The sequence below is a fragment of the Carica papaya genome, chromosome 3 (genome assembly GCF_054855325.1).
Source record: "Carica papaya isolate Zhongbai chromosome 3, ASM5485532v1, whole genome shotgun sequence".
In the NCBI taxonomy this organism is placed as follows: Eukaryota; Viridiplantae; Streptophyta; class Magnoliopsida; order Brassicales; family Caricaceae; genus Carica; species Carica papaya.
Window position 1 is genome coordinate 6302242 of NC_142311.1, and position 13761 is coordinate 6316002.

The 13761-nt window shown below is 31.7% G+C and overlaps 1 protein-coding gene across 1 annotated transcript; it reads left to right on the forward strand.

Annotated features, from left to right (window-relative positions):
• The first annotated feature begins 11168 nt into the window (after positions 1-11168).
• Positions 11169-12692, forward strand: MYB305 (myb domain protein 305). Its single transcript, XM_022041308.2, has 3 exons — positions 11169-11424; positions 11734-11863; positions 11978-12692. Exons 1-3 carry the CDS (start codon positions 11283-11285, stop codon positions 12459-12461), a joined length of 756 nt encoding a protein of 251 aa, XP_021897000.2. The 5' UTR covers positions 11169-11282; the 3' UTR covers positions 12462-12692.
• Positions 12693-13761: the final 1069 nt, after the last annotated feature.

Genomic DNA, 13761 nt, shown 5'->3' on the forward strand with positions numbered 1-13761 from the left:
ATCTTCTTCGTTATTATTAATGCAGGAATTTTTTTAAAAAATAAATGTGGATCTAAAATATATCCATAATGAAACAAAGAGAATAAATAAGTAAACGGAAATATTTTTAAATTTATAACAAAAGAAATTTATATATTCTACCATAAATTTTTTAAGTTAATACCTTGATCTTTTAAACTTTTTATACTCTCTTGTGTAGTAATAATGTGATAAAAAAAATATATAAACGTAGAATTTAAGAATCATGACCGTTTATTTGTAACCTTAAATTTTTGTTATTTTAAATTTTATCCATCACAAAATTAAAAATTACGTTATATAAAATAAAATTCACACTTTAATTTGATGCATTAAAATTTAAAATATTTATAACCGTACTAAATTACTTAAACAAATCTAATTAAATTTGATAACCTTTTATGCACAATAAACTCCTATATAAATTTACACGATTGATTAAAACTCAATAATTATTTTTTTATCAAACATAAAATTAAAATTTATAAAAAAAAAATGGTAATTTATTTTCGCAATAACTAATAACAAAATCTTCTAACAAAAATATATAAAAATATAAATACAACTTAAACTTACAATGTTTTATAAAAAAAAAAAATCAATTATTTAACCAACTAATATCTTAATATTTTACCAATATAGAAAATGAGTTATTTTTAAAATACAAACATGTTAGTAAAATCACAAGTAGCTAATTTTCACAAAACAACTAAGACTTATTTTGAAATGCATAAACCCACAATTGATTAAAATTTTAACCCTAAATTTACCAATCAAGCTTTCTTGTGGAAGGTGAAAAATGGTAAAACTCAGAAAGTGGTTTGAAGGTATTTCGGCTTATGATGACTTCCACTCATCTTAAACAATGCATTAAATTTTTTTACCACACATCTATAACCTATACTAACTATGCATAGTGGTACATATGATATATATATATATATATAAATATTATTGTTAATCTCATATTCACAAATTTAGGGTCTTAAGGATTACTTCACAATTACACAATTAAAATTAAAATTTTACTAATTTAGGTAAAATTTAAAATATATTATTTTAGTTTCACTTAAAATTATTTAAAGGGTTAGTTTTTATTTTTTTATTTTAATAAAAAATGTGTATTTTATAATAGTAAAAATTATGGTTTTCTATATAAACTTCACCAATATTTAACTATATATATATATATAGTCTAAATTCCCAAAAAGCCTAGTGATAGGGGTAGGCCGGTCAAAGTCTTTAAACATATATTAATATCGTGTTAATGTTGGAAGGTAATTAATTATATAATTAAAACTAGTTGTCATAATTTTCGTTTTGAAATTCAATTGCAATTGCAATTGCAAAGATCTATCCTTGGGATATGTACTTGCATTTACAAGATTTTGTTAGGCACAAATAACGTTTAAAATCTAAAAATCATAATGTAAAACACGTTTATGCTAATTAATTAGGTTAAAGAAATTAATACGGCCACAATCACAACCCAAAATCCCCAACCAAACTAAATCAAGACAAACTTAATGTTTATGCGGACCATCTTATTTATATTTGAAGACATATAAAGAATTATAGAAATCAAAATTATTTTTTGATCAGTAAGTCTCCAAAAAGTTGGAATGTATATGATCATAATTATGTAGAAGATACACTAAGGTTAATTTTTTGTTTTGTATTTCATACACATATACAAAAATCTTACTTCTATCGGTTCGCAATAACGAGAAAACAGTCATTAAGTAATCGTGAATAAACTTCAACAGTTAACATAGTAACTTATGATGAAGATTTCCTTTTGCTTCCTCTTGAACAGACCATGCTCAATCTTCCGTTTTCACATCCTAAGATCATAGCTGGTATCACCGTCTTCAATAAAAGGAGTAGGTAAAATTTATTTTTGGTAGAAAGAAGAGACTTTGGTGACTAATTATTGAAAAAACTTTTCTATGTTTATGACTTCAAATATTGAGATGATAATACTCAACTAGTTTTCTTATGGTTAAATAACTTGAATTTAATAATGATTTATAATTATTTTCATATAAAAAGTTTTTATGCTTAATTGAATAAAGTTTTACATATAATACATTTGAACTCGAGAGCTTGAGAGAATTTTGAGATGAATTGACTGATTAATTTTTTATCTAGCCTTTACATATATATATATTTTTAAATAAAAGTTAAATTGTCTACTGGATTAGGATGATAGTAAGATGGATTTTATACAATAAAGAGAGTGATACAAAATATATAACACCCAAGTAATTTAATTTTTATCTTACTATTTTTATTTTTATTTATTTGATTTTTTTTGATTTTTAATTAATTTAATTTGATTTAATTTAATTTAATAAAAATAATAATAATGATAAAATTGGGTAAAAATATTATTTGGATTTAATTGAAATTGATTTTGAGAAAAAATGGGTGAAAATTTGGATTCTGGGGGTGTTTTTGAAAAGAAAATCAGAAACCGGGGGTCAAAACGCAATTTAGAAAAGTTGTGCCACGTTAGCACCCACCTCAACGGCCCGGTCAGCAGCTCCGGCAAACCAGGACACGCCGCATGGCAAGGAAACGCTGACCAGGGGACGGGCCACGTGGGTGATCTGCGTGCGTGCGATCGGACGGTCCAGATCCGTTCCCGCGTGCACGGACAACCCAGATCAAACATGCGCACGGACGGCCCAGATTTACGCGTACGGACGACCCAGATTGCCTCGCGATGGACGGTCCAGATTTAATCTCAATTAAATCGCGATCGGACAGTTCAGATTTAATCTTGATGGACGGTTGAGATTAAAAGGCAAAGAGTATAAATAACCCCACCCACACCTGACCACAAAACCCTAGCCGCCAGTGCCTCGCCGGAGAAGAAGAACCAGACGCCGGATGAGCCGGTCGACGCCACCCGCCGCCGCGCCGAGGAAGTTTTCGACCACCGATCGAGGTAAATTTTCTCCTCCTGGCTCGTTTTTCGATGCTGAGTCTGCCTATGGCCAAACCGGAGCCAAACCATCGGCCAAACGGTCGGAAAACCTAGCCAAAGTCCAGCGGCGCCGCTGCGTCCCCCCTCTGTTTTTGCCTCCAATGAGGCCCTTCTCAAACTCCGTTCGATGCAAATTTTATACCACTATGATCACCGTTCTTTTCTCTACAGGTTGATCGGAGCAAAACATCAAAACGCGACTCACGTCGGAGGAGCCGCCGCACCCGAGAGCATCGCCGCCAGTAAGTTTCAGTTTTTCGTAATTTTTTTGTCCCACCGAGGGCCCTGAGGTTGTTTTATCGCAGGGACCGATGCAAGTGTGGCCGAATTCGGCCGAAAACGGCCAACCCGAGGCGAATCGCCGCCGCAAGTGTGGTCTCGTATGCATGAACTATGGTTTCTTTTATTATGGTTTGTATTATGGTGAACCCGGTACTGTATTATCTTATTTGGTGTCAATTACTGGTTTACATGTTGTGTATGATTAGATGATTGAGATTAAGGAAAAAGGTAAAAATATTATGGGAATTGATAAGTGGAAAATGTGGACAGCCTGACTAGATATCCTGAGAGATGGTGGACGGACCGGGTCCGTAGGGAACCCTACCGGGAACGTGGTCTCTCATACCGGACGGGGTATGGAGACCTTATGTGTTTTGGCGCCCATACCGGACGGGGTATGGGGACGACCCGTTTCACCCTCATACCGGACACCATGGTTTTGGCGCCCATACCGGACGGGGTATGGGGACGACCCTGGAATCATGTTGTAAATGTTAATGATTCACGTGTAGCGGGGACCGCCTTTGGATCCCCAGGGATACTAGTAGGCTGGTAAAATAGGAAATGTATTTTCTGATGATTGAAATGTAAAGGTATGATATATGTTATGTTATAAAATGTATATGGTTTCATGATATTATAAGGTTATTGTTTTCATATGTTGTTTTCATAGATCTCACCGAGATAAGTGGACAGTAAAGGTGTAACACCCAAAATAATTTTTTCTATTTTATTATTATTATTTATTTAATTTAATTTAAATTAATCTTTGTGAATATAAAAATATTAATAATGATAAAATTGGGTAAAAATATTATTTGAATTTAATTGAAATTAATTTTGGAAAAAAAGGGTGAAAATTTGGATTCTGGAGGTATTTTTGAAAAGAAATTCAGAAACCGATGGTCAAAACGCAATTTAGAAAAATTGTGCCCCGTCAGCACCACGTTAGCAGCCACGTCAGCAGCCAAGTCAGAAGTCTTGGCCAACCGGGACCTGCCGCGTGGCAAGGCCACGCCGACCCGGGAACGGGCCACGTGGGCGAACCGCGTGCGCGCGATCGGACGGCCCAGATGCGTCCCCGCGCGCACGGACGGCGCAGATTCAATCAAGTACGGACGACCCAGATTTAATCGCGATGGACGGCCCAGATTTAATCCAAATTAAATCGTGATCGAACGGTCCAAATTAAATCAAGATGGACGGCTGTGATTAAAAGGCAAATGGTATAAATAAACCCCCCACACCTGACCACAAAAACCCTAGCCACCAGCCCTCGCCGGAGAAGACGAACTAGACACTGGAGGAGCCCGCCGCCGCCACCCACCGCCGCACCGATGAGTTTTCCGACTGCCGATCGAGGTAAATTTCATACCCCCGGCTCGTTTTTCAATGCTGAGTTCCCTTGTGGCCAAATCGGAGTCAAACTCCCAGCCAAACGGCCGAAAAACACGACCGAAACCTAGCGGCGCCGTCGCGCCCCTCCTCGGTTTTTGCCTCCGATGAGGCCCTTCCCAGCCTCCGTTTGATACAATTTTTATATCACCGTGATCACCATTCTTTTCTCTACAGGTTGATCGGAGCCAAATCACCAAAACACGAACCACGCCGGAGAGCCGCCGCATCCGAGAGCACCGCCGCCGGTAAGCTTCGATTTTTCGTAATTTTTTGGCCCCCCGAGGGCCCTAGGGTTGTTTTATTGCAGGGACCGATGTAAGTGTGGCTGAATTCGACCGAAAACGGCCAACCCGAGGTGAATCGTCGCCGCAAGCAGCGACGCCGTCGCCGGAACACGGCGGAGCCGCCGTGCCGGAATTGCGATATTGGCCGAAAGGGGCCCTAGGTCTGATTCTGAGATTTTTGGGACACGTGCAGGTACCGGTAGCATGTTTCAGTTTTTGAGAAAAAAAATTCAGGAAAATTAGGGATAACTCGCAGGCGCTCGGAAAAGCCTATTTCGGATCCCGAAAACAAGTAAGGATTCCTCACCCTATTTCCTATCACAGTATTAGAGTGCAATAAATGATAAAATGGTATTTCATGAATCAATAGCTGTGTGAAATTGTTTAAGGTTGCTAATGGAGCCCGAGTCTAGTGTATTTGTCGGTCAGTTATTGTTTGTTCTATTTTACAGTTTTAAATGCAGTATGATGTCTGATATTTTTATTTCATAGTTTCGTGTGCATGTATAACTGTTTTATTGATTATGGACTGAATGACTGAGAAACCGATGTTGTGTGTTGTTTTGTTGACATGAACTACTGGTTTGCATGTTTGTGTGTGACTTGATGATGGTGACTAAAGAAAAAGGGATAAAAGGTTATGTGAATTGGCAAACAGATAATGTGGACAGCCTGACTAGGTATCCTGGGAGATGGTGGACGGACCGGATCCGTAAGGAACCCTACCGGAAATGTGGTCTCTCATACCGGACGGGGTATGGAGATCTTATGTGTTTTGGCGCCCATACCGGATGGGGTATTGAGGTTCATGGTTTTGGCGCCCATACCAAACGGGGTATGGGGACGGCCCTGGAATTATGTTATAAATGTTAAGGGTTCACGGGTAGCGGGACCTCTATGGATCCCCATGGATACTAGTAGGCTGGTAAAGAGGAATTATACTGTTTAAAGATTGAAATGCAAACGCGTGATAAATGTTGTATTATAAAGTCTATGTGATAACGTGATGATGATAATGTGTTGCTTGTGTATTGTTTTATGGATCTCACCCAGGTAAATGGAAAGTAAACGTTTTTATGAACAAATGGGTTTATTACAAATTATGCTCCATTGGTCGTTTTTGTTTTCTACCCACCCTTACTCCTGTGGCAGTGAGGTAGAGTGATGTCTTTACTGGGCTAGTGTAGCTCACTCCTTACTTAACCATTTCAGATCAGGAAGACGTGGTTCCCGAGCCCGTTCCGCAGGAAGACGGCGAAGGGGACGCCTAAAGATCTCATAGTTATAATTGTAGTTCTTACTTTCGAACATTTATTTTAATTAGTTTATTCCCTCATTTGTTGAACACGTTTTGGTATTGCGTAAGGGATGTTAATTGCAATGTTTAATACGCTTTCGCAAATTCATATTATTTATCTATATATATGCCTTTCCAATATTAAATTTTTCCGGGGCTGTTACAAAAGGTTTTTATGTTAATAAACGAGTTCGTTATAAATTATGTTCCATTTGTCATTTTTGTTTTCTACCCACCTTTACTTCCGTGACGGTGAGATAGTATGATGTCTTTACTGGGCTGGTGTAGCTCATCCCTTATCTAACCATTTTAGATCAGGAAGACGTTGTTCTTGAGCTTATTTCGCAGGAAGACGGCGAAGGGGACGCCTAAAGACTTTATAGTTATATTTATAGTTTTAATTTTAAATATCTCTTTTAGTTAGTTTGTTCCTTCATGTTTTGAGTACGTTTTGATTATTGTGTAAGGGATGTTAATCAAAATTTTTATTACGCTTCCGCATTTGAGATTTTTAATACATATATTTCATTTAAATTTCCGGGACCGTTACAAAATACGATAATAACATATTAAGTTCGTATTTTATCTTGAAATAAGTACTCAATAGTTTAATTAATTGACTTGTTTACTGAGATAATATATACGAGTAGAGGATTTAACTCAATGATAAAATATTGAAGAGCCCAAAATTTTAATATAAGTCCAACAAATAGGGAACATTTAATTATTACATTTTAAGATTGAGTGATCTTTCATTATTAATAATATTTGAATAAAGTTGGTTAATAACAAATTTCTATGGTGTATATATTATAAAAGAATACTTCAAAAATATTTTAAGAAATTTACATATACTAATATTTTGTATAACTAAAAAGAATACTTATCTTAAAAGCAAATTTTTACAAGAGAGTTTTAGCCACATGCCTCTCTTTTTTACAAGTGCTTTATATATTAATTATTATTTATTTGGAAGTGAACGATTTCAAATCACCATAAAATGCAAGACATTTGCCATAGATTCTTATTTAATTAAATCCAATATACCAAGTGATTCTCCTATCTCCCATCCATGATAATATATATATATATATACATATCTTAGGATTAAAATTAATTAATTATATGTAAATATATATTTAATTAAATAAAAATAATAAAAAATTAAAAGAACTAATTATTTAGGCATTATAGTTATTACTATACAAGCCCAACAAAAAGTACCCGTATAAAAATGTTCACCTAATGTTATTTATATAAATAAATTATATAATAATCAGTATATTCGACAGCTTAAATTCTTAGAACAACTCTAATTAATTAATTATCATAATATATAAAGAGATAAAAATGGTATTTAGTCTTAATTAATTAGAGTGGTGTCCTAATTGCTATAAGCCTGAAGTTTGGAAGGGCATGCGACTTGCATGGATACCCCACAGTCTAAATCAATTGCTTTCAAGCGACTAATCACATAATTTTTCACCATTAATTATTAATTAATTTATATTTATGTAATCGTATATAATTAAGATCTTGGGAATCATTCTAAGTTTAGTCATTAAATCTCACTAATTAATTTCACCCACATAAATTTATATTATCACCAACCATTGGCTCTTTACCTAGCTAGTGATCGTGTGACTCATCCGAAACTATACTCTAATTTAATTTAAACAACCAATTACTATAACTTACTATCTATACATATATACGTATGTATACGTATATATATATATTCTCTATAGAGAGTGTAATTCAAAATATATACATACCATAAATTTCAATACATAATATATGTTCTTCTTAAAATTGTAGTCTTGTACGAAATTCTAATGACTCATTTATGTTTTGTTCGAGAAAAAATTATTTGTTATATTAATTTAACCGGACATAGTTTATGATTAAAATTAAAATTCTAATATGCGATAATAACGCAAAGGTTTCTAGAAACCTCCTATTAAGGATGACACATAACGCTACCTTTTAATATTTAAAGAGATAATTATTTTTAATTAGTCTAATTAATTAATTAATTAATTAATTAATCAATTAATAAAGATTAGTGTTTATGCTTTTCCTCGTAACCCCACAGCATCCATGGAGCTTTATGAACCTAATCTGCAACGAAAAGACACCTAAACCATGAGACTTCCAACACAATTGCTTATACAATTATATATGTATGTGTGTGTATATACATATATTATTAAAAGGGTAAAGCTTAGCTGTTAATAAAACAAGTTAATTAATTTAAAATTTTCTAATTACTTTTCCTAAAATATGAAAAATCCGTACAAAACACGGATTATTAGTATCTAATCGACTTTAATAAACTAATCAAAGGTAGATGGTGGGGTGATGTATGGAGGTTCACATTTTCCCGTGCTACATAAAATATATTTTGTTATTTATTATTACAATATGAAGAGGCAAAGTCACGGGAATTGATTTGATTTTATATAAGAATTATTTTACTTTTTTAAATATAACATATTATATATATATATATGATTTGTGTTAAAAATTATATACTTATATATGATTTAATAAATAACATGATAAACGAAGATAGACAACTGCGTGACAAAAAATATAAAAGTTTAATTTTGAAAAGAACACAACTTTTTTTTTGTCTTTAATGTTTCATAGTTAATAATTACTAGATTCTTTTTCTTTTGTGATTATTGTCTTGATAAAGGTTATTAGTTAATCTATTCCCCACTTATTCAAAATCATTATAATCATTAGACAATACTAATAGATAAATTAATTTATGAATTCAATAAACACAAGATCTCTAAACAAAAGTAATTAAAAATATAATAAAAAAAAGTTACGAAGTACTTTGGTTATACTCTACTATCTTCTTTTCTAATCCATGCTACTTTAATTGATAAAATTTAAGTTATTTATTAGTTCATCTTAAAACATCACTTGATGCATATAGAGTTTTTTTCAATCAGTTAGTTAACTTTTTATTCAATTTATGTTATGTCAATTAATATTTTATATAAAAATAGAGTAGAAATAGTAATCAAGAGAAGCACTCACTGATTAGGGGGAACAATCCACGGTTAGGATTAATCTTATTATGATGGGTCGTCCTAAAGTTTAAGGCCATGAGATCAATTTTATAGTGATGTCACTTTATTATGGGTAGTCCATGTTACCTTTTTTTTTTTTTCTTATAAAATGAAAAGAGTATTCTACAAAAATTTTAAAAGTAAAAAAAGATATAATTTGCATAGGGTTCTACTTATCGGGAAACAAAAAAAAAGAGTTAAGAAATGGTTCAAATCTCTTAAGCTTAAGATTTCAAAACATCAAATAATTAGTGAATTAAAACTCAGATGCATTTTATTAGTAATGCAAGATCAGAAAAACCCTTGTATTAATTTCTTTGACACTTTTTAGAAAGATGAAACTTTATATAATCATATTATCAGATTGTGTAATCATAATAAGTATTACAAATTAAATAAAAAGTTACGAACCAATATTTTAATAACATAATTGATATAAATATACATATCTAAAAATTACATTAGTTAGCCAAATTTTTTTGTTTAAATTTAGTAAGATAATTGTGTAAAAGGGAGATAATCGAAATTACTATTATCTTTGTTCTTGCTTTTTTTTTTTTTTTTTTTTTTCAATTTTTAATTTTATTGTCTACGTTGATTAACAAATTATAACATTAAACTTATATTGTTACTCAATTAAATTTTTTTTTTTTTAATAAAAAAATCAACATAACATATTTTGGGTATTCCATATCACCGGGAGATGAAACATGCATGCACCTAAAAGTGCATTAAAAAAAAATGAAAGAGAGAGAGAGAGGAGTAGGTGTCCCGCGGGTGACGTACAAAAATCACCTAGAAATTAAAGCGAAATAATTTAAGTAGAGCTTGATCCTCAATATGGAATCCAATACATATTTAATACAGATTTTAATGAACTCATAAATCTGCTCGAACAAGTAAGCAAATAACAGTTGTTTAATTCCCATTGGTTGTCCAGAAATTCAGTATAAACCCATTGGCTGCCTTGTAGTTTTCAAGTAAAGAAAAATCCACCATCCCACTTAATTAATTGGTTTAATTTAACTTAAACAAAATTCGTAGTGTCCCGACGCTCTAAGCCCTCCCTATGCGGTATACGTGGCTTAAGCCCACGAGTCCTCTCATTACTCTCTGTCTCCCTTTTAATCTCAACAAATATATTCTCTATTGGGTTTGATCTTCTCTCATTACGACATGTCACCCCATTTCTTAACACTCTTTTCTCATCTTTCTTCCTGTTCGTCTTCAATTATATATATATATAATCAAAGTTCATAATAATATTTTATAATTCGATTATGCTTACGACATTTAATTTTTTTAATAAAGAGAAAGAGTAGAACGGGTATTAATCAATTATAAGATTCCTAATAACTCACCGAGACACATCCAAATTAATCGATATAACTTAATTAAAAACTAATGGATTAAATTGTAACTCAACTGAATCGAATATTATAAATTAGTCGCAGTTAATCTATACTTATAATAAAAAAAATGTATAATTTAAATTATAACTATTATTTATAAATTAAATATATAATTGAAGTGATACAACACAATGCAAACTCAAATTCTACGTTCCACTAACATTTCCATATAAAAAGAAATAATAGTTTAGATTATATGAACTGCAGTTGTAGTCTAGGAGTAGTGGTAAAATGGTCATTTAAGAAAAAAAAAAGATGATGGTGTCATAGAGATCACCCGTAGCTAGCACAGTACAAGTACAATATGGACGATATATTTGAAAGTGACCTTTAATTGATATATATATATATATATATATATTACAAAAAAAAAGTGTTATAAAAAGAGGGGTTGAGTTGAGTTGAGTTGAGTTGAGTTGAGTTGAGATATAAATAAAGGGAAGTAAGGGAGATTTAAGGCCAAAGTCCCACAAGATTTGGAGCAAAGGCTATTGGGAATTAAGGTTATAAGAGATGTCTTGGGGAGTGATGGGTTGGGGTGTGATAGAAGAGGGTTGGAGAAAGGGTCCTTGGACTGCTGAAGAAGATCGCTTGCTCATTGATTATGTCAGGTTGCATGGTGAAGGCAGATGGAACTCTGTTGCTAGATTAGCTGGTAATTAATTTTCTATTCTTTTACTATATCTATATCTATACCTTATATATATATATATATACTATTGCTTGATTTAAGTGTTTTTTTTTTTTTAAAAAAGAAAAACTTGATTTGGGAAGTACGTTTTCTTTCTTGGGTACTTTTTTAATTCCTTGATACCTATCCACAGATTGTATCATTTAATATAAATCAAGACTGACTAACTAATTAGCATATACATATATGTATGTATGTATGTACACGTTTCTTTTTTCTGTTGAATGCTTATAATAAATTTGTTCATAGTTTCTTTTGTTCGTGTAAGTACAGGATTGAAAAGGAATGGGAAAAGCTGTAGACTTAGGTGGGTTAATTACTTGAGGCCAGACCTTAAGAGAGGCCAGATTACACCTCACGAAGAGAACATCATATTGGAGCTTCATGCTAGGTGGGGGAACAGGTAAATTAATTAATTATCATACATACATACATACATATCTCAAACTATTTTTAAGTAGTTATAGTAAATAGTTTCATTGATTAGTGAGATCTAAATTCTGACGAAATTGATCAGATGGTCTACAATAGCTCGAAGTTTGCCAGGAAGAACAGATAACGAGATCAAGAATTACTGGAGAACCCATTTCAAAAAAAAGACCAAAGGATCTCCTGACAACTCAAGTAAAGTCAATAAACGTATGCTGAAACGTCAACAATTTCATCACCACCAACAACAACTGCAACATCAACAGCAACACTGTTTACAAGATAATCAAGTCGAGATGAAAAAAATGGTACCACTACTCGATGAAAATGAGCAAAAAGTGCCATATTTTCCTCAAATGACAACTAGTTTTTATTCCCATACAACACCAGTCGATCAGCAAGAACAAGGGTTTAATTACTTGAATCCTACTACGGTGGTGAATGGCAGTGTTTGTGAGGTGAACAATGATGATTTACTCTGGGATGGACTGTGGAACTTGGATGATGTTCATGTCAATTTTGGTGGTGCACCAAAACCCACTTTCCACAATCTGGTCACTCCCTTTTGTTAATTTTAATTATTAACATAAAATTATTTATATGTTTAAGCCTGAGTTTTGTAGTTTATTAAGTGAGAATGGTCCTTGAAAGAGGAGCTTCCTTTTGATGATGATGCCCTAAGGGGTAAACAATTTGGGTTGTTTTTTTTTTTCCCCTATATGAATCTAGGTTAAGCTTATAATCATCAACACCTTCAATATGTATCCAATTCTAATAAATAAAAAGTGAAACAATTTTCCATATATATATATATATATATTTCTTCCTCAACTCATATATTCACATTTATTATTATTTTTTCTTTATTATTTATCAAATACATTCAAATTTAATATTTTTTATTTATCATTTTTCTCCCTTAGAATTACTTAAACTTTTAAAATTTTAATAGAATTCGTTCAGTTTATGGTACCAAATTTGAGATATTAGTTTCAAATATCTCATTCCGCATATTTGTATAATTTAATTAAAATATATATATATATATATGCTTTCTCTATTAATTATTTAAATTTAATACTTAATAAATTTTTATTATGTACATGATAATTTAGTAAAATTTTCATTATTTATTTATTATACAAGTTACTTAACATATAATTTTCTTATCAGATAGAATATAATATATATATTTTTTTCTACAATCTCTATCACTATAAATATATATATATAATTTTTTAAATATTTTATTAAAAATTTAATTTCGTTATAAAAATCTCAATCGGTATAAAAATTTATCTAGATAACTATCGAGATTACTGTCATTTTAAATCAGAAGATCGTTGAAATTTTCTTTCTAACTCTGATTCTTTATCTATAAGTGAAATCTAAAAATACAAATATCTAGATCAACGAATTGTATTTATTTAAATTTTTACTCTTTAATATAAATATATATTGTTTAAAGAATTTAACCCATGCCATTATATTAACCTTATGTTGCTTCCAACATCTTCACCAACCAAAAGATATTTTTAATCAAGATAGAAGAGAGGAACACTTGGCTCCACAAGAGAGGACTGTGCCACTTAGTTTTAGAGAATAAATTTGGCACATCATCCAAATTAAAGTGGACTGACTTGTTACAATATTATATATACATACATACATATATATATATATATTGCATTTCAAGATTATAAAATTAATAAAAGAGACTAATTAATTGATTTTGATTTCCACATATGCGTGCATAATTAGAATATGAGACTTTTTTAGTTGCTTTAAAAAAATTAAAAGAGAGATGATCCAAGTTTTGATCTTGACACGGGTAAATAAAGTATGTATGCACTTTAATTACTTAATTATCAC